The 26,954-nt window shown below is 43.2% G+C and overlaps 2 protein-coding genes across 3 annotated transcripts in view; one reads left to right on the top strand and one right to left on the bottom strand.

Moving 5' to 3' along the window:
* The window catches only part of LOC112216824 (synapsin-3), a 132,161-nt gene that overhangs the window by 35,994 nt on the left and 69,213 nt on the right, over window positions 1-26,954 (bottom strand). The gene's annotated exons all lie outside the window — the stretch shown is intronic.
* Window positions 7,218-26,691, top strand: LOC112216825 (metalloproteinase inhibitor 3). Of its 2 annotated transcripts, XM_024376924.2 has the most exons (5): window positions 7,223-7,518; window positions 16,773-16,855; window positions 17,836-17,947; window positions 19,889-20,010; window positions 23,958-26,691. In XM_024376924.2, the coding sequence occupies exons 1-5, from the start codon at window positions 7,389-7,391 to the stop codon at window positions 24,153-24,155; spliced, it is 645 nt and encodes a 214-aa protein (XP_024232692.1). In that variant the 5' UTR covers window positions 7,223-7,388; the 3' UTR covers window positions 24,156-26,691. The 2 variants fall into 2 exon arrangements, with proteins under 2 accessions (XP_024232691.1, XP_024232692.1); XM_024376923.2 differs by lacking the exon at window positions 23,958-26,691 and having other exon boundaries at window positions 7,218-7,518; window positions 19,889-21,804.

Below are 26,954 nucleotides of genomic sequence, written 5' to 3'. Positions count from 1 at the left end.
ATTCAGACCCTTTACTCAGTACTTTGTTGAAGCACCTTTGGCAGCAATTACAGCATCGATTCTTCTTGGGAATGACACTAGAAGCTTGGCACACCTGTATTTGGGGAGTTTCTCCCATTCTTCTCTGCATCTTAAGCTCTTTCAGGTTGGATGGGGAGCGTTGCTGCACAGCTATTTTCAGGTCTCTCCAGAGATATTTGATTGGCTTCAAGTTCAGGTTCTGGCTGGGCCACTCAACAACATTCAGAGACTTGTCCTGAAGCTACTCCTGCGTTGTCTTGGCTGTGTGCTAAGGATCGTTGTCCTGTTGGAAGACAAACCTTCACCCTAGTCTGAGATCCTGAGCGCTCTGGAGCAGGGTTTCATCAAGGATCTCTCTGTACTTTTCTCCGTTCATCTTTGCCTCGATCCTGACTAGTCTCCCCGTCCCTGCCGCTGAAAAACATCCCACTGCATGAAGCTCCCACCACCATGCTTCACCATAGGGATGGAGTCAGGTTTCCTCCAGGAATTCAGGCCAAAGAGTTCAATCTTGGTTTCATCACACCAGAGAATCTTGTTTCTCATGGTCTGAGAGTCTTTAGGTGCATTTTGGCAAACACCAAGTGGGCTGTCATGTGCCTTTTATTGAGCAGTGGCTTCTGTCTGGCCACTCTACCATAAAGGCCTGATTGGAGGAGTGCTGCGGAGATGGTTGTCCTTCTGGACAATGTTCTTGGTCACCTCCCTGACCAAGGCCCTTCTCCTGACGATTGCTCAGTTTGGCCGGGCGGCCAGCTCTAGGAAGAATATTGGTGGTTCCAAACATCTAACATTTAAGAATGATGGAGGTCACTGTGTTCTTGGAGACCTTCAATGCTGAAGAACATTTTTGACATCCTTCCCCAGATCTGTGCCTCGACACAATCCTGTCCCAGAGCTCTACAGGCATTTCCTTGGTTTTTGCTCTGACTTGAACTGTCAACTGTGGGACCTTATATAGACAAGTGTGTTTCTTTCCAAATCATGTCTAATCAATTGAATTTACCAGATGTAGACTCCAATCAAGTTGTAGAAACATCTCAAGAATGATCAATTGAAACAGGATGCACCTGAGCTCAATTTCGAGTCTCATAACAAAGGGGCTGAATACTTATGGAAGGTATTTCTGTTTTTTTATTTCTAAAAACCTGTTTTCACTTTGTCATTATGGAGTAATGTGTGTCCATTTTAGAATAAGGCTGTAATGTAACAAAGTGGAAAAAGTCAAGGGGTCTGAATACTTTCCGAAGACATTGTACATCAGCCATCAAAGGTCATGGTCATTTCGTGCAATATTAGCTCTACTGACCTATACTGTATTTCACAAGATTTATTTCTAAGCACATGTGATCATACACATACACATGCATGTCGATGTTGGCTCTTACACTACCGCACACCTGAGGAAAACAATAGAAGGAACAGGCAGCTCCTTTTGGCAAAAGATGGAGGGGAACCTTCTGCAGACTATACAAAGCCAGAGCCCAAATGTCAGCACAGCCACTGCTTTCAATGAGGCCCCGGTACAGAGGAAGAGAGAGAGAGAGAGAGGGAAGGAAACATCAAGGGGGAAAATATTTTGGAACAGCTGGATGCGGCACACCCCGGCTCTATTTATACCGTCAGAAGGGAGCGAGAGAGCCAACCTCTGCCGTAGAACCAGTCCCGGGCAGCTGGCCGCCTCGCTTTTGATGTCTCACTCAGACCAAACCCTGGCAGGGAAGCTCCATCCTCATAGCCCGGGGCAGATCCACTTCCTCACCTGGAAAAGGTGCTCCGTTTAGCATGGTGAAGGAAATGGTTTGACTAGAGAACAACGTCGTAGTAGTATAGTGGTAGGGTCACCTGGCCTGACCTCTTTTTACCCAGGAAGAGCTGGATAGGGCATACTGTACAAGAAGGACTGACAGGGAGTCACTCTGGGAGCTACAAGAAATTGCAAGTGTGGTGTGAGGGTTTTGAGTGTGGTTTGAGTATATTGCTTCATGTCCAGTAAAGCAATAAATTGAGGGAGTCTTCCCAGTGTGGCTCTACGCCCTCTCTCTAAAGACAACATTAATCATTATTGGGTGACGCAAAGGCACTCTCAAGCTGCTTTCTCACAATCTGTACTTTGTATACTGTCCTTTATACACAACCAAGTCTAATATGTTGCTTTAAAACTGAATTTACAGCCACCAAGCCCCCCATTGTATACAACACTTACAGCCACTTTATGGGCAGTTGAAGGAATAAGACAAAAACACTGTTCCATTATAATGGTGAGACTAAACATTTATCGAAACTCTCTAAAGGACTATGACATCATAAATGCATTCTTCCTCTAAAAAGGCCTAGCCATCCTCAGTTGCCCAAACACCACTATCAATTTGAGGACAGTTAGAAACGTTATTGTGAAACAGCACAATGCTCCAATGATGCTGTGGATAAATGTTTGTGCAGGTTCTCCTGCGGTGCTGAGGGGAGATTCCAGGCATCAGTAAATCTGGACATGGGATGAGCTGCGGTACCTCACACAGCAGTTTGTCCGGTAACACCGCGGTCAACCACGGTCAATCGTGGTCCACCTAGTCCACACACCCCATGGGCCATGGTCTGGCCTGGTTCACCATTACCAGAGGGGGAGCAGAGGGCGAGCCAAGCACAATGACAGCATGCTGATGGATAAAGGACAATACTCCATAACTCACAGGCCACAGTAAGCCCCACACCCTCTTAGATCACCACTGACCATGGTTCAATCGCTACCACAAAAATGAAGTCCGTGTGTTAGGGTTGCTGCATGTAAGCCATGGGTCCTTATCAATGCAATACATAGAGCTACAATATCCACTATCTACGCAACATAATGTAGTGAACACATTCAGTGTAATTATAGTAGTGGGCAGATATTAATAGCATTAAGTCATATGATATCATAGTGACCACATCCTATGGTATGCGTTTAGGGAAAACAACAACAACTAATAGGGGTATTCCTGTGAAATCAGGTCTATATTTAAGTTCCCACAATTCCCTCAGAGACATATGATTGTCTCCACGCAGTGTGACGTCTACATCCGGTGAACCCACGGCCCTCCAACCTCCCTACCCATGAATCACTGGTCTGCAGTCCATCCATCATCCTTGACTCAATAGCTAAGCCCCCTCCTCCCACTCACCTTCCCTTCCTCAATTGTTTCTGTTTCTGGGAAGGGCTGCAAGAGGAAACACAGGCACTGGCCCATTTTAAACTGCCAGTGGAATCCTACTAGAACTAGATGCCAATGAATGCATAGGAGCACAGTGCAATAACACACTGGTTGAAGCTAGCAGGTAGCCTAGCGATTAAGAGCATTGATTAAGAGCATGGGGTTTGAATCCCCATGCCCGGCAAGGTGGAAAAATCTGCTGTTCTGCCCAGTTAACCCCCAACAACAACTAATCCCCTGGCGCCATCGGTTAAGCCAGTCCCCCGCACCTCTCTGTTTTAGAGGGGTTGGGTTAAATGCGGAAAGACACATTTCGGTTGAATGTACTCATTTGTACAACTAACTAGTGTCCCTGACATGTCGCAAGGATGAGAAGGCCACAATATAAAAACACCCGTTGACAGCGATTCCAGTTACCCATAAAACAGTGTACAATTACCGGGTTTATCTTCTAGTTTGACAGCACATAGATCATTGGAATGGCAAACCTAAATCATTTCGAACAGCCCTTTCAGTGGTCAGTCAATGAGACAGCCTTATATGACCAAAGTAAATAGGAAAGTCGTTTTCACTGTGCTCAGCATAGGACGGCCTGTTTCCGCGACGACCCTGCATTCCCTTAGCCTCCTGGAATTCTAAGGAGCTATTTCCATGCTGTCATGCTTCCTGCGTATCCCAACTGCTGTGCGGTGTCTCATTGTCTCATGGCATAATGCAACATAGTAATTTTGGGGGTTTCTCTGACTCTGACGGTTTGACAGTTCACCAAATATGTAGTGTACAGTATGCAAGGGAGGGAAGAGGGATTCTGGGCACAGAGCAGTGAAGCGGTGTGGTTGTTACTTGGCCCTAGCGTGTCGGAGGTCACTGACCGCTCATCATACTTTAACTACTGGGAGCGGGAGTCCCATTGTGAGTGAGATGGAGAGCACAGGTCAGGGTCTGGGACGTGTTTCCCTTTCCTAGTAGTCAAAGGTCTCCATTGAACATGAACTGATAAAGCCATAATCTCACCGTTAGTTAATGGGAACAGTGAACTGACGGTGGTTTCACCAGAGAGATAGAATGGGCATCACCATCAAAAGCTAAGGAGTTGTCCGTGACGTCTTGCTTTGAAAATGAAATGTTTTAAAATGCGGTGTAGATGAATGAGCTGCTGATAAATACGGAGATGAAAACATTTCAGGGTCACGATGATGCTTCCAGGTTTCCTAGTTGACCTCCTAGCGGATAGGAAGTAGATCCTAGAGTAGCTTCACAATCAACAATGGGCATCACACTGTGCTGACACATCAGAGATAGAATGATTTGACTTTATCGCACAAGAAGTGGCTTCCTTCCGATTAAAGATTGATGCCCAACACCTAATATCTTCACTCACAAATGAAGTCCGACACCAGTTGACTGAATGGGGGGTTTGTTTGACCTGCAGGACCAGACGTCCAGGAAGTTTCAATTAAATAATCTCTCACTTACCCTCTATTAGTCTCACAGGCCTGTTTGGCACGCAGGGATAATGTCTACCAATGCCTAAAGCCACTGTATGTGTGGGTGAGTTAGCCTAAGTGAATTCACTCAGGCCATTGTGTTTGGTTAGGGGGATGGAATGTAGTGTAAACTTGAGCCTCGTCAACCTTGATTGGTTTTACTACCATACACTATGTACATTGCCCATCTCATACACTGTAGTATTTCACATGTTTTCTTCAAAATAAACAGCAGTAAAGCAAAAAGGGGGCCATGTCCCACTTAAGCACTATGGCATGTAGGAGAGGGAGTAGCGTAGGAGAACCAACAGGCAGGAACCTCCGCCCCCCCACCCTCTTTCGGGCGCTGCTATCTTTTCAACTTTCGCCTCTTCCTGTGTCTATTTAACGGCTTGTCAGTCACATGAAAGGTATTTCCTCTGAGTCACCGCCTGGTCCCTTTTGTCATTACAGAACCACAGAGCCACACATACTGTAGAGCCTTCAAACATTTCTTAGCGCACAATGCCTTCCCAGGCTCCCCGAAGGCTGGCTGGGCAGCTCGCACAAAATAACGGGCATTTTATTCTACACATAGATTTTTTAGAGATGAGATTATGCGCCTGCATTTTGCTTACTTGTTGGCCTACTTAGGACAACAACATTTCCATAAGGTCCTATGACGTTTTTTTGTGTAAAGGACAGATGGGGGTCATATGGAAACGCCACGAGAGATATCACAAAGACATCACGCAAGGCTGCAACTCCCTCATCATGCCATTCTCTGAGTCACAATCTTTTTATATAAAGTGACTTCAGAAATGTTAGACACCAACTATAAAAAGTACACTGACCGAGGCTTAAACTGAGGCCATGGGGACATAAAGGAAGAAACAAAGATGTTATGTGGTTTATTGGAGTATTTGTTTGAAGAATCCTCAGGGACATTAGATGGAAATGGTGGACCCCCCCTGGACTTTAGCTGTGGTCATCTGATTCTATTCTGTTCCAAAGTTAGTCATACGTGGCTTGTTTATTTTTTGTCTAGAGGGAGGATTCCAAGGATTTCCAGGATATACGTACTGTACATGTACCCCTGAACAAATACCGGCTGATGATATAGGAAATAGTGCTCAGGAAACAACGGTATAATTCTGAAATAATAGATTAATAGAATATTTATTTGCAGTGTGCCCGTTATTGTACAGTCATAACATGATCTGTGTATGACAGACACCCTTTGCCAACAAATACGTGCTTCTCTGTTGTTAAATGAAATAGGCAGACAAAGGCCAATGTGACTTCAGAAATGCGATGCACTGCTGCACACACCACTTGTATGTCTTTATGGGCCATATAAGCTAAATGAAGGTGAAACTGCAAAAAAATAAATAATATTTGACCATTTCTGGGTTGTTAGCTGATTGTAATAACGTCATTTCCACCACACTTGCCTGCTGGGCCTGTTCCTATTGAGGTTAACAAAGAACATTCTAAAAGGTGTTGAGGGGCTATAGGGTCATAGTTCATTAGCCTGGGATTACTCTGGCTTTGTTAGATAATTCTCAACCCTAACCCCTAATGTGGCTCCACAGATCAGCCTTCACACACAGCGATATCTCCACTCAGGTTTCTGAACCCTTACATAAAAACACAAAGGGGAGGAAAAACAGATTAAACTTAATTTGTCTAATTCTAGAGATTGTAGCCAGCGTGAAGGATTGTACCATCGCTCACGCTGGGTCACATGAAAAACACAGATCTCTCTCTCTCTCAACTTCAGCATGAGAAGCTTTTGAAAATGAGACTGGTTGTGAGACTAATGCCAATACTCAGAGGTAATTTGGAATGTCTTTTCAAAGGTGTACAAGGGCTCTGTGGTTCTCACATTAGAGGTGAATTCATAAGCATACACTGTTTTATACAACAGGTGCAAAACGGTCTAGAGGCCATGTTGTTTTTGACTATATGAAAAGGTACGGTGTAAACAAATGGAGTTCATTACTGCCTGGAATTGAGCCTTGATCACTGACCAGAAAATGCTACAGAAGTTCACAGAACATAAATGGAAATTTAGTGGTGAGCCTGGAAAAACCACCAAACCATGTCTTTCTGATACACCCACGGAAACCTAATTTGTACATGTTGCTGTTTCACTGTTAAAATAAACAAAACATGGTAATAACAACATAAAAACAAATAAGTGCCAAGTTTCCCATTAATTACAACAAATAAATGCTCCTTGAATGTATGAAACATTACATCAGGCTCATGTGGTTTTCCATTCAATAAGCAATTTCCAGCGGTTTTTACTCAGACTGGAATGTTTTATGGCTGACAAAAGTGAAAGGGGGAAAAATAATATTTTTTATTTTTTTAAAAAAGAGACAAGCACTGTAAAGTCAATTCCAATATGTCATGCATCTGTTATTCTTGATGACATCATCGACGGCTCGAGTCGTGATTGGCTGTCGTGTCGCGAAATCTGGCGAGGTGGGTGGCGTTCCAGCGTCTCGCGCACTATATGTAATTTGTGACTCGGGCTCTGAGACTCAGTGACAGGCAGTACCCTGACCGGAGAGTAGAGTTGGACATACCCACTGAAGCAGACAACAGCTCAACGCGGGACAGACTTTGAATAACTACTCGGCGACATAACTTTTCTGTTTGTAAAGTAAACAGACAACAAGGGAGATTTTACGCACGAAAAATGCAGCCCCTCTGTCACCAACTGCTCAGCTTGCTGTTCGTTTTCAGCAGCCTTCAGATTCATCAACTCACAGAGGCTTGCTCGTGTGCTCTGTCTCACCCGCAAGATGCGTACTGCAACTCTGACATTGGTAAGTCGCATGGTTTGAGTCCACATAGACTATATGTTATGCCAACAAAAACATGTTCTCTATTTAAATACATTTTTTCAGTGGCTTTGTGATATTCTGCATACATGGAATATAATAGAATAATAAACTGTTGTTAGTATAAAGCGATGCAACTTTCAGTCTGGGACCTACAGTATGCGTAATTGGTAAATATATGCCAAACAAAGTTGTGCGTAAAATGTAACCATCACCTAAAAGCCCATTTAAAACAGACTGTCAGAATATACCAGTTTGCAAGTATCAGATGGCTCATAGGCTAACGGTTTCACTACAACAGCACGCTTTCTGATTAGTCTAAATAAATGCGTCATCTCTCAAATTAGTGAGTCAAAGAGAGAGGAAGCTTTACTTTATTTCCCCTTACTCTGATGAGAGGGAAGAGTTAACGGGAACGGTATCCATGGAAACAGGTCCCACTGATCATAATGTCTTTCAGAGCTAAATGACCACTTGCTGAGCAATAAACCAGAACAGAACAGGCAGACAGTAGCCAGCCAAGGGTTTTTACTGCTGACTGAATATTGCACCCATGTGTGGAGGTTACCAATGGCAGATTTGGAGTGGAGACTAGCTACTGTTCTTGGATCTTGGATGCTTTTCTGTTCTGTCTGGCTTCCCATAAGATGTAAGAACCAAGACTTGCCTAGGAATGTTAAGCAAGTGCTCTTGCAATCAATTTGTGAATTCTACAGTCCTAGTGGTATAGCATTTCCCTTCAAGTGTTTGTGCTCTTCTATGAAATCACATGTTTACTTTCCAATAGGGGCCTGATTCATTCCATTCACGCATTTGATATAGAGATATGGAGTCAGCATTGGTATAATGAAGCCTTGGTTATTGACTTAGATCCACTGTGTTGATTCCCGGGTGATATTTTATTTTGGGGCTGATCCTCGGACCCTCTTGTAGCTGAGATTTCCTTGGCCTCCTGTTCTGAGAAAGGTGGCTTTGTAAAGCTTGTTGTACCACAGGGTCATGCTCTCACAGGCTATGCCAGAATAACATGACCTCAGCTGTTCTTATCGAGGAATGCCTGTCCAACCTGAGCAGTGTTATTGGATAACACTTGTTAATAAGACCAGGTGGGTCCTGGCTCACCACTGTTGCTGCAGGAGACTCATTCCTAGTAAGGGATTATTTGATAAGCCTGAGCAATAATAAGTGTTGTGGGGGGTCTAAGCAGGAAGAAACAGGTTGAGTGAAAGAGAGAGGAGTCCACTGGGATATACAGTATTAGGAGAGCTGTGTGCAGCTCTTTTGTATTGTGGAACGGAACTGCTGAGTGTGTGTGTGTGTGTGTGTTTGACCAGTCACAGATAGCTTTGTCAGACACAGCCATCAAACGTCCATTAGGGTAGCATAGAGTGGTCCAATGCCCCGGAGCGGAGGAGAGGAGGAAAAGTGGACATCAGAGCTTTTTCCGGAGTCTTGCTGAGGACACAACTATGATGTCGTGTTTTTTTTCTGCAGTGATCCCTAGTCCAGCCAGTGAACTACGACTGAAGCCTGACGAGGTCAGAGGAGAGAAAGCTATGTTAACTTTTCAACCTATGGCAACTGTTTAAAAATAGCACCCTCTCACAAAAGTGGCAGGTTGAACATTCATGTCAAACATCAACGTATTTATGCAAACATTTCCTCAGCATTGATGAGCATTGCCTGTTATTTAATTGTAATTATTGGGGCTTATGCTAGTTGGTGACTTGGTTCCATTGTGTTGAAGATGTACAAATGTTACAAGCAGTCAGGTGGCACCTTGCCTTTCATGTCCCCTAAATTGGTCCCCTAAACCCCTAAGTGGTCCAGAATCTAGGGCTGGCTTTAACTGCTGCAAGTGAGCACTTGTGAGCTCCACAAAATTCAATTTCCAAGGTCTTGGCTCAGCCAGAAGTGCGCCACGAAAGCCTGTAGCGTGCACAGAACTAGGGATGCCTCTTTCCTCCCACTGCAACGGACAGTGTCGCAGTAGTCCCAATAAAACAGAACACTGTAAACATGCCATAATGCCAAAGCCAGGATCACATTTCATCATGTCGATGACTCAACTGTAGAGTTATTTTTCCCAGTGGAACAATTGGCCATGGAGAAAGCTTGAGAAAATTCTATGGGAGTAACATGCGCACAATAAATTTGACCATATATCCATCTTCTGCTCATTGAGCCATAACGAAGGCTATCGCTTTCGGTTAAGAGACAGTCGAGGAAGGTTGGACTTCTGTTAGGATATAGGGCTCTAGTGCAGTTATCGTGAACATGTAAGCTTATGATGACTATTGCATAATTATTATGCAACTGATGACATTTTTTGGGCAAGATTTCACGTCAAATTCCGATAGCTCTTGTGTTGTAAGCCAACTGTAAATGGGGTTTGGCATGAACATGATGTTTTTGGACTGTGAAGGGATAACAGTTATCTCCTGGCAACACCTAGAGTTATGATGGATATTCTGATTTGTGTCCCCGTGGGCATGTCCAAACAAACATGTGCTGCAGTCTTTTTCAAACAAGCGTAAGTCCATTTTCTGGGACGAAACGTAGTTCCAAAAGCTTTACATGGCCTTGAATTGCATCACGTCACTGGGGTTTGATGAATGTCACCTTTGATAAACCTTACAGTGTCAAAATATACCCCTAAAACATACTGTATACAGGTCTATACCTACAAAATATTCCCTATGAAAGATATGAGTTATAAAATGTGCCTTTATCCTCATCCCCCCCCCATTTCATTTGAACAGTTCTTTCAATGAAGGCTGTTTATTTCGTCAACGACCTATTTTTCCTGACTAAAACTATGACGATAATGGGACGAGATGACCTGGGGGGGGGATAAAAACAAGAACTATTACAAATTACTTTTCATTTTAGTTGACAAAAATATGATGAGACGAGAATTCCCCGTGAGACGAATGGACATTTCATTTGACATGAAGCAGATTTTAATCTGTTTTGTCCAATTCTTAGCATGCATGCAGAATATTTCATGCTATCCTCTCATCGGCAGAATTCACATCTTTCAGTTGTGCAGTCGGATTGAGCTCTCCCACACAGCTCCAGGCAATCACTTCAGTCACTCGCCAATCTTCTGAACTGACGCGAAGCCAGGACACTTGACTTGGAACCAACTTCAACTAGAAACACTGAGCACGGTTACATGCACACAATAATGTGATAATTGTGGATAGTCAGGTTAATATAATAGTTAGTTTAAAATGTTTACATGCTTGAAAGTCATTCAGGTGCCGTTTTTGGTGAACTCCAAGTGGGCTGTTGTGCCTATTCCTGAGGAGTGGCTTCTGTTTGGCCACTACCATAAAGGCCTGACTGGTGGAGTGCTGCAGAGATGGTTGTCCTTCTGGAAGGTTCTCCCATCTCCACAGAGGAACTCTGGAGCTCTGTCGGAGTGACCATCGGGTTCATGGTCACCTGCCTGACCAAGGCCCTTCTCCCCCAATTGCTCAGTTTGGAAGAGTCTTGGTGGTTCCAAACGTCTTCAATTGAAGAATGATGGAGGCCACAAATTGTTTGGGAACCTTCAATGCTGCAGAATTGTTTTGGTACCCTTCCCCAGATCTGTGCCTTGACACAATCCTGTCTCGGAGCTCTATGTACAATTCCTTCGACCTCATGGCTTGGTTTTTGCTCTGACATGCACTGTCAACTATGGGACCTTATATAGACAAGTGTGTGCCTTTCCAAATCATGTCCAATCAATAGAATTTACCACAGGGGGACTCCAATGAAGTTGTAGAAACATCTCAAGGATAATAAATGGAAACAGGATGCACCTGAGTCTCATAGCAAAGGGTCTTAATACTTATGGAAATAACGTATTTATAAAAAAACTGTTTTCACTTTGTCATTATGGGGTATTGTGTGTAGATTAATGAGGATTTGTATTTATTTAATACATTTTAGAATAAGGCTGTAACGTAACAAAATGTGGAAAAGGTCAAGGGGTCTGAATACTTTCCGAATACACTAAAGTTTGTATGTGAAAACTATTTATGAGATGCATACTTTCAGTTTTGCGAACTCACTTTACTCGCGCATAAGAGGGAAGCTTGCGTTACCTGGTGCTAGCACATGCTCAGATCAAATACACCACTGGAACGCCGATTAAGCTGTTTACATGTCCTAATCATTTGAAAGATTCCTTAGAAAACCAGGTGTTTTGATTGGTGTATGCCTACTTCGATTATGATCTTATTACGATAAGCAGAGTAAGGTGTTTACATGATTAATGCCATACTCAGCCTTCTGCTATAATCAGTTTAATATCACATGATTAGTGTGCACGTTAATGTACTCAATGTTTACTCTCACTCTCTCTCCCTTACTTTCGTGTAGGCTATTTTTGCTTTGATCACATCAGAAACTATATTTTCCCGCTGTTGTTCATTCATCTGTGTTGCCGCTCTCGCGCAGTGGTCTGCAAATGCGAGTTGCGGTTGCTTTTGTTGTAAGGGCAAAGACGAATGCTATTTGTTGAATATTAGAGAGTAATACTTCTGCCATTTTTCTCCTTATCAAGGAAACCACTGTTTTTTACCCCCTTGACAGTTGTGATTGGCTGAAAATCAGAGCTGTAAAATTGATTAACCTGTAGCCAAGGCTTTATAGCCTATATGGTTAATTATGTCTGGCATTGGATACAATCTGCCACAATATCAATGTTGCCATCTAAGGTAAACGAGGGGAAAGTAGGCTTAGTTGGACAAGGCTATCTGAATGTGCACATGATGGAAGTTAGAGGTAGCTTAAATATTCATTATTTAATAGAACAAAATGCAAAACAATGTGACAAAAGGCCTGTGACTAAAACTAGACAAAAAATGTCCTGGGTTTTAGTTGACTGATAATAACTAAAACTAACAAAGGATGAAATGACAAAAATGTGACTCAGACTAAAAGGTACTTTAAGCACTAAAACTAAATCTATAATTGCTGCCAAAAACCCTAGGGCTGACTATTTTGAGGACTATCGTCAAACGGCTATGGTTTGCACACAATGTGAATACCTATATGTGGATTAAAATGCAAATGGTGACCTTAGGTGTAACGCTGAGTGAGGAGAGAGGCTAATTTCCACTGTCAACTTCAAAGGCGACACGGTAGAACATGAATCATCGCAATTTAAGAGCCAGAGGCGAGTTCAAAGCCTGCTCCTGTTGTTTCATAGGCCCTGCTCCATAATCACCAGCAGCACCCGCTCTAATAGATGAATCAGACAGACTTTTTGAATTGAGGAAATGAGGGTACATATAAAAAAAAAGATACAACAAAGACAAAAACAACATGTTAAAGAACCAACTCCAAATAACCTGAGGGTAACTTCGCAATCAGCAAACAGTGCAGTGGCTGGCTGTGATATAGCATTCGGCTGGCAGCGTAAGGAGTTCAACTATGTCAGCTGATACATGTTCTCTCAATGAACCCTTCCTTGCATTTCTAGACAACAGTCGAATATCCATTTCCTGACCCCTTTTTCTTGCCGCATACGTAGGCTACTTGAGACAGAGAGACGGAGAGCTAGAGACAGAGAGGTTGCTTTTGGTGCACAGCAGACCTACTGGGATGTCATTTAATTGGTGACTGAAAAAGCCAATTCACATTGGAAGGCTGTTTTTCTAAAGCTTTTCATGCAGCAGATTAGCGTTTCGGTCGGCCCTAGCTACACTTTGGCCTTGGAGTTTAATATCCCTTCACGGCCAAGGTCCACGTTCCCAAGGAGCTGAGGTGTCAGGAGCAGACCTTTACATTCTCGTGTCATGCACCAATTCAGTATAGAAGATTACAGCTGTGGGTAAGTGTGGCTTGGCCTGAGATAAGAACCTTGGAGAAACATGTCGTTTAGACTGGTATAAGCTAGTTCTCAGAGTGGTGAGGGAGGAGGTCCTCAAGTTACCCTGTCCTTTCTCTTAGGAGGCCTGGAGAGGGAAGCAATGAGCTATTGCTAACTAAGTTACTATAGGTTGCAATAATGCAAAACCCAATCCTATTCTCTTCTGCTACCTAATCGTCTTCCCAACTGCCAGAGGGCATAGATGGTCCCATATTATGAGGAACATTATGTCATCTGGGATCAGCTCGGCGCATTCAAATCAGCTTTATTCCATAAGGCCAGCGTTCCTTCCTGTTAAAATAGGTCAAGAAGTCAAAAGGTGCAAGATTCCCTGCATGTTTGACAAGACACCCTGTGAGACAGGCATATCGAGTGTCTAAGCCAACTTCAATCACCAGTGTAATCCATGACTGCTTCTGAAACAGTAGTACCCTGTTCCCTATACAGTGAATTACATTTGATCAGACCTACACATCCCATGTTGGTTCAATTGCGTCTATCTCTTCGGTGAACTGGTGAGGACATTTCTTTTCTATTAAGTGTAATCCAACACCGGGTGTGGTCGGCTCTGACGCCTTGAAAAGAGGAAGAGTGCTTATAGAGAGTAGTTTACCCATTGAGTGTGTCATACTCAGTAGCATCGTTTTCCCCGTTCACTCACCTCAGATCATGTTCAGAATCAGTCTCAGCCACCAAACACACAGATCGTTTATAACGCTGGTTATACACCACCACATGACTTTTCCCTATTCTTCCCCTCTCCATATGACCGTCTATTTCAACCTTGTCATGGTGACTTTTCCCTCATCATGCAATCTGTTTGCTGCGGTCACAATTTAGCCTCTCACAAGATTCACAGGCAAAAATGTAAAGCAGGAGGAGGCTTAAACTGCTTGATTGAATTACATTCCCACTTGCGTTGCGATTAGCATTTGAATGCAGAGTTTAGCAATCCAATGCTTCGGGGAAGAGATACCGTGCTAAATTAATTCAATTACTTTCTCTGTCGTACCCCAGTTACTTCTCCTTATCAACAAAAAAATCCACCCACTTTCCACGGAGAATGTATGTCAAATCCACTGCAAAACATGAATATGCATGCGACAGAAACAGGAGAATAGCACTCGCCTGTAGTTGCTATTTGTGTGTTGCAGCACAGAGAGAGAGTGAGAGAGGGAGAGAGAGAGACAGAACAGGGGGCACTTACTCTATATAGGGCTGAAAGAGACTTCTAGCTGCAGTGCAGTTTACAGCTAAACTAACCGGTACCAGTCAGGTGGCAATCTTATGCAGTGCTTGGGCTTAGAATTGGGTCACATAAACACTCACAATTTGGTCATTTCTGACACTGGGGCCAGGACCTAGCCCGAAGAGGCATCTTGAAAGAGAACTCAGTGGTCAGGAGTAAATATAGCTAGCGTTCTGAGTTTGCCTCAGGCCCCTTCCCTTGGAGGTCAAAGGGTCGCTGTAGGGAATAACACAAATCCTCTGTCTCATCAGCAGCTGCGGCCTTTCACACATTTCGCCAGGCAATGACTTCGGCACCACCCAATTAGTGGCTGCCGGCCCAGTGGCGAGCGTGTCCCGCCTCAAAGAGCATTTGGTGTTACTGTTGGACTCTTGTTCAGCGATATGACCTATGACTCCTACGCCTAATAACATTTGAAGGCTCAACGCAATGCACTTTGGAATTGGAGTCTTGTCATTTTGGGTGGGGAAAGCTGTCTTTGCAATGGAGTTTAGGTTTTAAGGGGAAGGCATGTTTTGGGCTACTGGCTTCTGAAAATAGTTTGAGGGATCAGTGCATCATATCTGTGCATCATATCAGTGTATTACATTACATAAGGAGGGATCCGAGTAGCAAACGTTTCATATCTTCACATTCCACAGTAATAGTGCCTATGGTCCATACAATTATATCAGTGAAAGTAGCATTCATTTGACTCTGCATAGCAGAGACTGGTTAGGTAACAATGCTGTGAGGCTCATAATATGCGAGTTGGCTGATTAATAGAGCAGATGTCCTTGGGTACATTGGCTCAAAAAAGGTCACCAAGAACCTGAATAGGTTGAAAAGAATCTTTGCCTTATACATGGATGTGAGATTCTCTAACAGCTATCAATTGGATGGCATGGCTCTATTAGAGAGTCGTGTCTTTCTAAGCTAGCAGGTGAAAATGTGAGCATGTGAGCTCCATTGAAGGTGTTCATGTCACCTCACCGGAATCTTCTAGGAGACTTTTCTATTCATAAACCCTTTGCTGCCCATTTCTGTGTGTCCGGGACTTAAATACAGACTATGACGCTATAAGAGGAGATGTTACAGTACATCCCTTCACTCTATCTAGAGCAGTGAGACGCGCTTCCCCTTTTTCCCTCCCGGCTCGAGAATGTGAGCCTCAAAGGAATGTGGGAAGGAAATTCCGGAGAGGAAAGATAAACATCCCCATCGTTAGTTATGTCTCTGGCTGTCAGGCTGCGGGGAGCAGGTGAACTTGACTCGAGTCAACTGCGCCAGCATGTGGACTACCCCTCCACTACCCCTTCTCCCCTGGGGGGGCCTCAGAGCTCTGATACAAGTACTCTGGGGAGGACCCTATTCACCGGCCTAAATGAGGCTTCGTTCATAAGCCAATCCCCCACACAATGGACCCACTTACTTTAAAAGGAGTGAAAGCAAACAAGGTGATTCCACAGCCAAACTGTTTCACCTAGCCGCTGTTTACATGAGGGTGAGCAGCACTGATATGATCTTTCCCCACCCTGTGCTGAATGTAAAGAAAGGAGGTTGTTTGTGGAGACACATGGTTTTACGATACAGGGACGAGGCTGGAGGGAGGGAGTAATAAAGCCGTGGCCTCATTTTCACTGTCCTGAAGACGAACTGCTTTGGCCTCTGAGTCAAATTCAAATGCTTAGCCTCCTAGTCTTCCCTTGGACTTGTTTGGCAAGCAGAAGCAATCCATAAAAACAAATTAATATATTTTAAACTGAGCTAAACCATTACAAAATCTTCCCTGGGTCTCTCCTCTAGAGGCTGGGTTTTTAATGAGCTTTGGAAAAGCAATGAGCAGCACAATGCATTCTAGGGTCCTAATCGGGAGTTGATATCACCCTGCTTCTAGCTAAAGCATTTGTTAGGGTGATGTGTTGGGATGTTGAACCCATATTGGGCATACTACTTGGGCTTCTCTTGATGCTCACACAAGCACATCAGCCTGGCTCCAGACGTCAGGGACAAAGACGAGACTTGCTCTGATGTGACCTAAATTCAGAATCATCCAATATGCTGGATTTGGCAGCCAGGGGCTTTCCAATCGCCGCCCATTGCATAATCGACTAATTCTGTGCTTGTGTCTTCTGTCTACAGTGATCCGTGCCAAAGTGGTGGGCAAGAAGTTACTGAAGGACGGGCCTTTTGGCACCATGCGTTACACGGTCAAACAGATGAAGGTAAGCCGTCACCGCATCATTCAGCCCGAGTTTTACGCAATCTGGCCCATACCTTGAAGGGCATAACCGGACTCTGGGAAAACAGCACAAGGCCATAATCACTAACCAGCTCATAGGCTTTGAAACTGGAGACCAGTGTACCACTGTAGGCCTACTAAAATGATACGGTGTATGACTAGGCTACTGTAGCAGTATCACCTAAGTTAAAGGGCAATCCCTAATTCTTATAACCAAAACACGAGTTCACCGATGCCGTGAAATGGCCAAGCTTTTCCATTAAGTGCCACGAGAGTATGTTACAGAGGACTAGACGTTGTTTTCATCATTACATCTAACACTCGGCCCTGTGGCAAGAAGGTTTGGCTAATCCAATTTAAGTGTGTTTGAATATTTGTTTGGCCTATGGAATCCAATGTAGTCGTAATGGTCTAAAGACAATCGCCTCCCAGTAAATAAATCACGAAGAGTGGGGCTTTGTTGCCCCTAGAAACATTTTCCCAGAAATCCCCCAGTTTTAGGTCCCTACGGCTCGCCTCTTTCACGGTTTGTCCTGTTATTTCAAAGAATAGCTGCGTCTAAACAGGGATTTCCTGTTGTTCCCAGACAAATAAATCACGATGGACCAAACACAACAAATTCCAGGGCAAACATTTACTTTGTCTGGCAGCGTTTGTGTTCCGTGCACCTGAACTCAATGGGTGGACCCACGGTTCAACCCCTAAGTCACGTCTTCATTATGTCCTGTGATTATGTTCGTTTTCATGTGGTTAATGATAGCGTCAGTGGCCTCTTCCTCTACCAACCTGAATTCTTGGAAGCGATGTCATCTCATGATACTGTGTTTATTGTTGTGGATTCCTGACAACTTCGAGAACAACTCAATAATTCCAGTTGGGTCAGAAGCAAGAACAAGTGCCAGAGGTGTTTGATCTTCATTCCAGATTATATTAACACACTGTTTGTCGTGGTCTGTTTGGCAGATGTACAAAGGATTCAACAAAATGCAGCACGTTCAGCACATCTACACAGATGCCTCCGAGAGTTTGTGTGGAGTCAAGTTCGACATCAACAAGTACCAGTATCTGATCACAGGTGAGTCACTATTCAACCATACATTGCAACTGATCTGAAAAGCAGACATCTAATGTACAGTACTTGGCGGGCTGCATAGTTGTCACGGTGGTGCCAGAAACAATGTCTTTCCATTCAGAGCTAGTAATAAGCAATAGAAACTGCCTCAGGAGCTGCCTCAGAAGCACATGACCAAAAACAAATTAGCGAGGCAAGCAAGCACATCAAGTGGAGTTGACTCCAGCTTGTTCTCCCAGGACTGTTTCCCTAACTACCTCTCTGCAGCACAATGGCAGCGTTGCTAACGCCAGCCCCATTTATTTATTTTTTTTTTGGGGGGTTGTTAACTACAACTACCCCCCTTCCCTCCTCCCTGAAGACTTCTTGACTGATCTGTGACACAAACTTTCCCACTATTTATAACCTCCCGTCTGTGAGAGACGAGAGAGAGGCAGGGCGGCACTTCTTTTTTTGGAGCGTTTCCTTCTCCTTTAGGGCATAAACACCCTCCTTTTCTCTTATAATTAACAGTTCTAGCAAGACGTTCTGGCGTTTCCAGTGCGGGCAGGCATTTATCAAGTTCAAGTTTTATTTATTAGTCGTATGTACAGGATACAGATGGTATACACCATCCAACGAAATGCTTAGCTGCATGCTACACATACATACTTGTGATGTGTGTGTGTAGTATGAATGTATACGTGTGTGTGTGTGTGTGGATGAGTGTATGTCAGTGTGGGTGTGTGCGCAAGTGGTCAGTCCAATTCAAGTGTTCGGCAGTCTGATGGCTTGTAGATAGAAACGATATCTGAGCCTATGAGTTGCTATGGAGACTCGGAGAGCAGTTTAGTGAGACCTAGTGTGGCTGTCACACTGTTTTAGCTGTGTATTGTATGTTCCCATCACTACGTCCCAAACCTGTAAACATGCCCTATGAAGCCAATGAAACATAAGGAAGGAAATCACCCCTGGCAACACAAGTGTGTGTTTATTGTGGCTGGGTGATGATGACATCACAGTCATCCAGGCCAGGCAGCAGCTCTAGCTCTGGTTTGGGGAGTGAGTCTATAATTGGGTCTTGTGTCCCTGGGCCATACTGTATCAGGACTCAATTACAGGCATGTTAAATACGCCAAGGCCTGATAGATTAACTCCACGGGTTAGGCTTTGATCAACCCAGAGTGAGTGCACGGCCGCCTGATTAGCTGATTAGCCACTAGCCTGGTCCCAGATCTGCTTGTGCTGTCTTACCATCTACTATACCAACTACAATTTGGGAACAGGCTAATGCCCCTCTCTCACCATTGTCTAATAACTTTGCCAGAGACACCAATAATCCATATGGAAATCGGTCTAAGAGTTGTGTGTTTGCCAGCTTTCAGCTCAGTGTGTGATGACGACAGGACAGTGTAGCACTAGCAAGGGACACACTGTTACAAACAACCATGTTGTTTGAGTGCTAGCTGGCGGTCTACAGTGTAGGGTGAACCTGTTTTGCAGCAGAGGTTGTCATCCTGACATCGGTGGTAAGCTGTGAATGGTCTAACCTAAGAATAGAAGTTAGACAACCTTTTGGAAATTCTGAAATAGGGGTGTTGGTTTCATATGGGATTTACTGTACAAGATTGTCTTACCATAGTTAAAAAGCTTTGGACCGCTTGTATGACTGGTGTATTTATGCTGATCGAGGTATGGCAATTATACAATTAGCCAAAAATATACTATGGATGACATCTGACTCTTAGGACATCTGACACTTTCCCATGTCATTGGGAATATGACATGGAATTGGGAATATGACATGGAATTGGGAATATGACATGGCATTGTTTTTCAGTCTTCAGTTTTTGGGGGAAACAAACAAACCATTGTAATGAATGTTTTGTAAGTCATGAAATAATTCACCAATGACGCAATGCATAACAAAAGCTGATCTGTAACCAAACCTCTCTCTCCCCTCAGGCCGCGTGTTTGACGGCAAGGTCTACACCGGGCTGTGTAATTTCAACCAGCCATGGGAGCGCCTCTCGCTGGCCCAGAAGAAGGGCATCAACCACCGCTACCAGCTGGGCTGCAACTGCAGGGTGAGTGGCAACAACTGCGCTCTCGGGGAGAATATGGATGAAGTGGCTCCGGGGGAGAATATGGATAAAATGGCTATGGAGAAGGAAGCTAAAGCAACCCAACAGCAGCAGAGCCAAGATGGAGGAGTAGGAGCCAGAAAGAGGGGCAGGGGCCGGGGCAGAGGCAGAGGCCGGGGCAGAGGCAGGCAGAACCAGAACACCCTGCTTACTGCAAAGCATACCATCCTGCTCTGAGCAACTCTCTATCTAGAAGACTTCTTACCACAGTTGGGGTTGCCCCTCTTCAAAGACACAAGGCACTTCATAATCTCCATATGTTATTCGATATCGGATATTGGCTGTAGAATAGGAGGGGAAATAATGTGTTCATTTTATGATCATAATGACTTTAGTGGCCTTGCATATATTGGGTCAAATAGATTATGCTGATGAACTGCGACCAATTATGAAATCCTTGCCAAACCATTTAAAACATTTCCCTCTTCTTAAGTGTAGCACAATACAAGCATGACTATCAAAATATATACCAAATCATTTTGATTATGTAATTGTAACTTTTCTGATTGTAGGGACATACTAATTCCAGATAGTGGCTGAATGATATAATGTAAAGGTTTAAGCTGTCAGGAATATATAAGTGTCCCCTTTCCGTTTTGGCATCATAACGGATAATACACATCCATGAATGTAACTGAAGAGACAGATGGGAAGACGAGGAGAGAGAGAAAAGAGAGATTTATAATGATCTTTGGGAGTTATTAAATCATTTATCTACACTGGAATTACTTTCCCTGTTATTCCAAACCCTGAATTGAGCGCTCGGTCGGACCTCCTTTATGCGGGACCTGCTCCTGTGCAGCTCCAGTCCAGGCTCATAAATATCCTGCTGTACTGCATGGCTCCAGACACACCATCTGGTCTGCCCATCACTGCCCCATAAACAACAATAAGTGCATTGCCAGACAGGAGAATCTACGGAGTCCAAATGCTGTCCAACACCTTTCAAACTGCTCACACCCAAACTGCTTAAAGGGCTGTAATGTTAAGACACGTTAGGCGTACAGTGAGTCTTAGAGGCCAACATAGAACAATGGAGGTGAACGTATTCCTGTGACCAAACATGGCAAGTCAGCATCAGGAATGAAAAACAAACTTGGACAGAACTCGCCATGGTAGAAGCGTATTTTTTGTTTATTGTCCATTTCAGTTCAACTGTAATCTTTAATCTGAAGGGGGAAAAAAATCACACACAAATGTGTTCTAGCAATAGGCTGCTGCTACACAATACCTCATTGTGTGAACCCCTATGAAGCAGCATGTTAACTGTCTGAGAAGACAAGTCAACAGATAGACAGAGGCAGTGCAGACACAGCCCTCTCTGTGGTTTTTATATCAAGTGCAAGAACCTCCTAGAGATCCCTTAGAGTGCGAACGTCACACTTCACTGATGCTAAAACCACGGTTTGTCATCTTTTGCATTCTTCAACATTTGATGATTTACAGCTAAGGAATGCAGGAAGCATGTGAAAATAATCCACTGCAGTGTATTAAAAACCATTGGCCTCAGTAAATGATTAAAAAACTAACTGTCCATAACATAGCCCCATGAACACCAGAACTAGTTAAACTTCATTGAAAATGCTTGCACCATATGGACCATAACGAATGCGTTCAGCTTCACCCATATTGCTCAAGTTCTCTGCTGTCGATTCCTCTGGCTCTGTCATTACTGTACACACAGCTTTTACTGAAACACCTCTTTGGATTTCTCTAAAACTCACAGTGTATTTGTCAGTTAGTTTCTCAGTTTCTAATTTCTCACCTTTAAAGACATTTGGCAGGCTATACAGTGCATTCGGAAAGTATTCAGACACATTTTGTTACCTTAGAGGCTTATTCTAAAATGGATTACATTGTTTTCCCCCCCTCGTGACGCTACAAGTTTGGCACACCTGTATTTGGGGATTTTCTCCCATTCTTCTCTGCAGATCCTCTCAAGCTCTGTCAGGTTGGATGGGGAGCATTGGTGCACAGCTATTTTCAGGTATCCCCAGAGATATATGATCGGATTCAAGTCCGGGCTCTGGCTGGGGCACTCAAGGACATTAAGAAACGTGTCCCAAAGCTACTCCTGCGTTGTCTTGGCTGTGTGTTTAGGGTCGTTGTCCTGTTGGAAGGTGAACCTTCGCCCGAGTCTGTGGTCCTGAGCGCTCTGGAGCAGGTTTTCATCAAAGATCTCTCTGTACTTTTCTCCATTCATCTTTCCCTCAATCCTGACTATTCTCCCAGTCCCTGCCGCTGAAAAACATCCCCACAGCATGATGCTGGCACCACCATGCTTCACCGTAGAGATGAAAGTTCCAGGTTTCCTCCAGACGTGATGCTTGGTATTCAGGCAAGAGTTACATTTTGGTTTCATCACACCAGAGAATCTTGTTTATCATGGTGCCTTTTGGCAAACTCCAAGCGGGCTTTCATGTGCCTTTTACTGAAGAGTGGCTTCTGTCTGGCCACTCAACCATAAAGGCCTGATTGGTGGAGTGCTGCAGAGATGGTTGTCCTTCTGAAAGGTTCTCCCATCTCCACAGAAGAACTCTGGAGCTCTGTCAGTGACCATTGGGTTCTTGGTCACCTCCCTGACCAAAGCTCTTCTCTCCGATTGCTCAGTTTGGCTGGGCGGGCCAGCTCTAGGAAGAGTAGGTGGTTCCAAACTTCTTCCATTTAAGAATGATGGAGGCCACTGTGTTCTTGGGAACCTTCAATGCTGCAGAACATTTTTGGTACCCTTCCCCAGATCTGTGCCTTGACACAATCCTGTCTCGGAGCTCTACGGACAATTCCTTCGACATCATGGCTTGGTTTTTGCTCTGACATGCACTGTCAACTATGGGACCTTATATAGACAAGTGTGTGCCTTTCCAAATCATGTCCAATCAATAGAATTTACCACAGGTGGACTCCAATGAAGTTGTAGAAACATCTCAAGGATGATCAATGGAAACAGGATGCACCGGAGCTCAATTTCATGTCTCATAGCAAAGGGTCTGAATACTTGTAAATAAGGTTTTTCTGTATTGATTTTTGTAAACATTTGCAAATATTTCTACAAATCTGTTTTCGCATTGTCATTATGGATTATTGTGTGTACATTGGGGATTTTTTAAAATTTAATCAATTTCAGAGTAAGGCTGTAACTTAACAAAATGTAGAAAAGGTCAAGAGGTCTGAATACTTTCCGAAGGCACTGTATGTGAGAAGGAAATTAGAAATTTAAAGGATGTTGATGGAATTGCAGTTTGACTTTGGTTTTCTTCTCCATTCCCTAATGGAAAACTACAAACTAAGTAGTGGACTTTCATTTCAGGGGCTGGCAATTAGATTCATATTCAAACTCCACTGGCTTATCTACAGGAAACTACATTTGAATTGAAACCATCCATTCATTCATTCATCCTGTAGAGCAATGAGTATAAAATGCATTGATGAGTTTTTTAATTGTAATGTAATGAATTACATAAACTACAAAAAGATCTTGACTCACCTCACTCTTTGCTGATTCAACCCAATTATCTGGAGTGATTTAGACTTAAATCACTTCCTTTTTCTCCTATTCAAAATCGTATTCTCCACATATTAAGTCTTGTGTACAAGATGATGCGTTGCTTCAGCCTGTCCTGAAATGCTAATTCTGTCTTGGCCTTGTTCATTTACTGCTGGATGTAGACTCACTGTGCTTTGAATTGGTCAATATGTAACAGAAAATGAAATTCGTATATCTGTCACATATCCTAAATCAGAATTGTTGTCAATCAAAAATGATTCAATTGAACTTTATTCAAGTCAAACTGTAAACACACAGTGATTCTTCACCAGTATGCTGTGGCATTATTCCATTTTATTTTCCTGCTTTACGACTACATCTTTAGTTTCGCTTCTTCTCTCTGTAGATTAAGCCCTGCCACTACCTGCCCTGCTTTGTGACCTCAAAGAACGAGTGCCTGTGGACGGACATGCTGTCCCACTTCGGCTACCCCGGCTACCAGTCCCGGCACTACGCCTGTATCCAGCAGAAAGAGGGCTACTGCAGCTGGTACCGGGGGATGGCCGGCCGTGACAAAACCACCATCAACTCCACCGACCCCTGAGCGTAAACCACAACCAACCCCCAAAACCATCACAACTTTCTTGAGTTTCTTCTCCTCTTCCTCTCACTCTTCTACACCTTTCCCAAACTCCCCCACGGCCCTCGTCAACCACAGAGTATTACAGAACTCTTAAAACGTACAGTACTAGCCCCAAGTGACCACTCCTACGTCCTCTGATGAAATATACGAGACCTAAAATAATCAGTGCCTGGCTGTCTCATAGAAATAGCACTTCATGCTGTACATTTCAGTTTCTCCCACCTAACTTTTCCTACATTTTCCCTAGCTATCAATGAGCAGAAATTCGACCTGATCCCAGTCAACTTTTTTCAGACTGCAATAACAATGGCCCTCTAAAAAGCGAGACCTTTTTCAAACTATCGTAATGCTTATTATGGGATGGCATTTCAGAACGGCAGTTTCCAGCAATACATAATGGTGAAAATTATTTGAATATTAAGTGTGTGGTGCAGACCGTATCAACAAAGCTCCCGCAACATAAGGTTATCCTCAACACAGGTTATGCTCAGTAACCAGACACATTGTCACCAGTACGGGGGCAATGCCAATACGAGGTATGACCTCTGAAAAGCAATACCTCTTGCTCCAGTCACACAAAGGTATTTTATTGGTATTTAACAATGATTTTGAATCACATGAAATTGTATATGTATGTGTTGACAGTTTATACTGTCAACATGTCTATTTATATGAATGATGCAATCTTTGCCTCCCTGACTGCTTGCACTGTAAAGTTCATTCTAGGTTGTATTAAATTGCATTTACATTTGAGTAATTTAGCAGATCACACTATATGAATGCATTGCTAATATCGGACAAAGAATTGATTGAGTATAGCTATATTTTCTTCTCCGTAACCAGCACTAAGAATGAACCTTACAGCTCAAGCACAGGGAATTCTTAATCTTTCGCAGAGAAATGGATGCAAGTTATTTAATTTTTTTTGCTGTATATGATATAAGCTACAAAGCAATGAACAGTTGACTCGACTGAAACCTCTGTAGTAGATTTATTTATCCTTGTTTGTCGAATCAGACAATATCCATGCAAATACTACAAACAAAATCAACTATCCTACTAAAATAGCCAAATATATATATATATATATATATCTCTTTGTATCTGGCCAAAACTGTACCATCACTACCCTGTTTGGCTGTCATGAAGGACCAGAATCCCAAATTGTGTTTGTAAAGCATTGATTTAATGTTAGTTCTGTGTTAGATCCGCCTTCAGCAGATTTTGAATGATGGTACTTTTGCCCAATCACAGTTCCCCTTCTGGTTCTCATGAGGGAAGGAACATTTTAAAGCAGAGGTTTCAGACAAAACAAAGTGTTTTCATAAATGTATATTCCATTTGTGTAGGTATTTTAACTATTTCAGATGAAACTGATGAAAATAACACTATTGTCACTAAACTCTTCTACTTTTGTTGAGTTTTCCAGTTCAGTATCTTCAGTCCATTCCGTTAGAAACAGAGATGCCTCAGCAGGAGTTAGAAGTCTTTGCCCAGTCTCTCAGCTCTGCCCACTTTTCCATTATGTTCAGAAAAGGCCATGCCAAGTTGGTGTTGAACAGAATAGAGTACGGCCCTGACGTGACAGTTTTAGAAGGAAATCCACAAAAATATAGTTTAGTCAATTTATCATTCACGTAATCTATTATAACGTGAGGAACTCAAATTAAATCTAAATCTTGCCTCCTCCGGAAGGCACTTCTTAACATGAAACACAATTACTTCAGGCACCATATTTATAGGAAAAAAAATAAACATTATCTCATTCAACAATGTAGAACAGAAAATTGTAAAACAATGTAAAATTCGACATTTCCGACCATTACAAAAGGAGAGGAGGTAGAGGTGGTTCATCAGTCTCATCACGTTTCACCACTGCTGAGCTTCTGACACCTCCAGGCCTTGGCTGAGCTCCTCAGTAGTCTGAGAGGACTACTATGCCACAGAGATATCACTAAAGCCTGAACGTTCCACATCAGCAACACTGTTCTTGTTCTCCTCAGGCAGTTAGAAGTAGAGCTGGTTTAGCATTGAGAGAATAGTGGGCTCGGTGAGCGTAGCCCGATAGTTCCGGAAGCCAGATAGTATGTAGTCTTCATGTAGATCCATCCTTTAGTTAGAATACTGGGAAGGTTCCTCTGTATGTTTAGCCTTCATTGACACACTTCTCTGGTTGTCAGTCTTGAGTTGTTTCCATCTCCCTCACCTGGTTTTTGGAAGTTTCTCTCTCTTCGGCCTTGGCATCTCTGTACCTGTATTTTTTTTGTGGTTCATGTTTGTGTAAATTTACTGTCTGCTTAACACAGAAACACTTGGTCAAGTCGATCCAGACTGCATTTTAAAAGGAAGCTGGCAAAAGGTTGTGTACCGTGTGTGTATACACTGATTCCTAAAAAGGGGGAGGGCGAGCGACCGTTTCCTTGTAGGGGTTGCAGAAATGTTTGACTTAATTTCTGTGTTTTATATTTTTATAATAAAGATTTAATGAAAAAATGGACCATATGAGTTTGCATTGATTCTTGTGCTGTTGTTTTCTTGAAGTCAAAGTAGCACACCTGGTCATGATCCAAGCTCAGTATTTTATCACAGTCACAAGGCAAATTTGGATCTGACCTTTTATAGCAATATCTTTGTGATATCATAGAACAATCTGCAAAGTCAGGAGCTACATTACATAATGGAATTACACACAATTGTTCCAACTTGCACATTCAACTTTGCACCAGTTAGATTACACCAGTAAAAAGGTAAGCGCATTAA

This window comes from Oncorhynchus tshawytscha, linkage group LG17 (genome assembly GCF_018296145.1).
Source record: "Oncorhynchus tshawytscha isolate Ot180627B linkage group LG17, Otsh_v2.0, whole genome shotgun sequence".
Taxonomy (NCBI): domain Eukaryota; kingdom Metazoa; phylum Chordata; class Actinopteri; order Salmoniformes; family Salmonidae; genus Oncorhynchus; species Oncorhynchus tshawytscha.
Note: the sequence above shows the minus strand (reverse complement) of the source record. Positions and strands in the feature narration are given on the sequence as shown.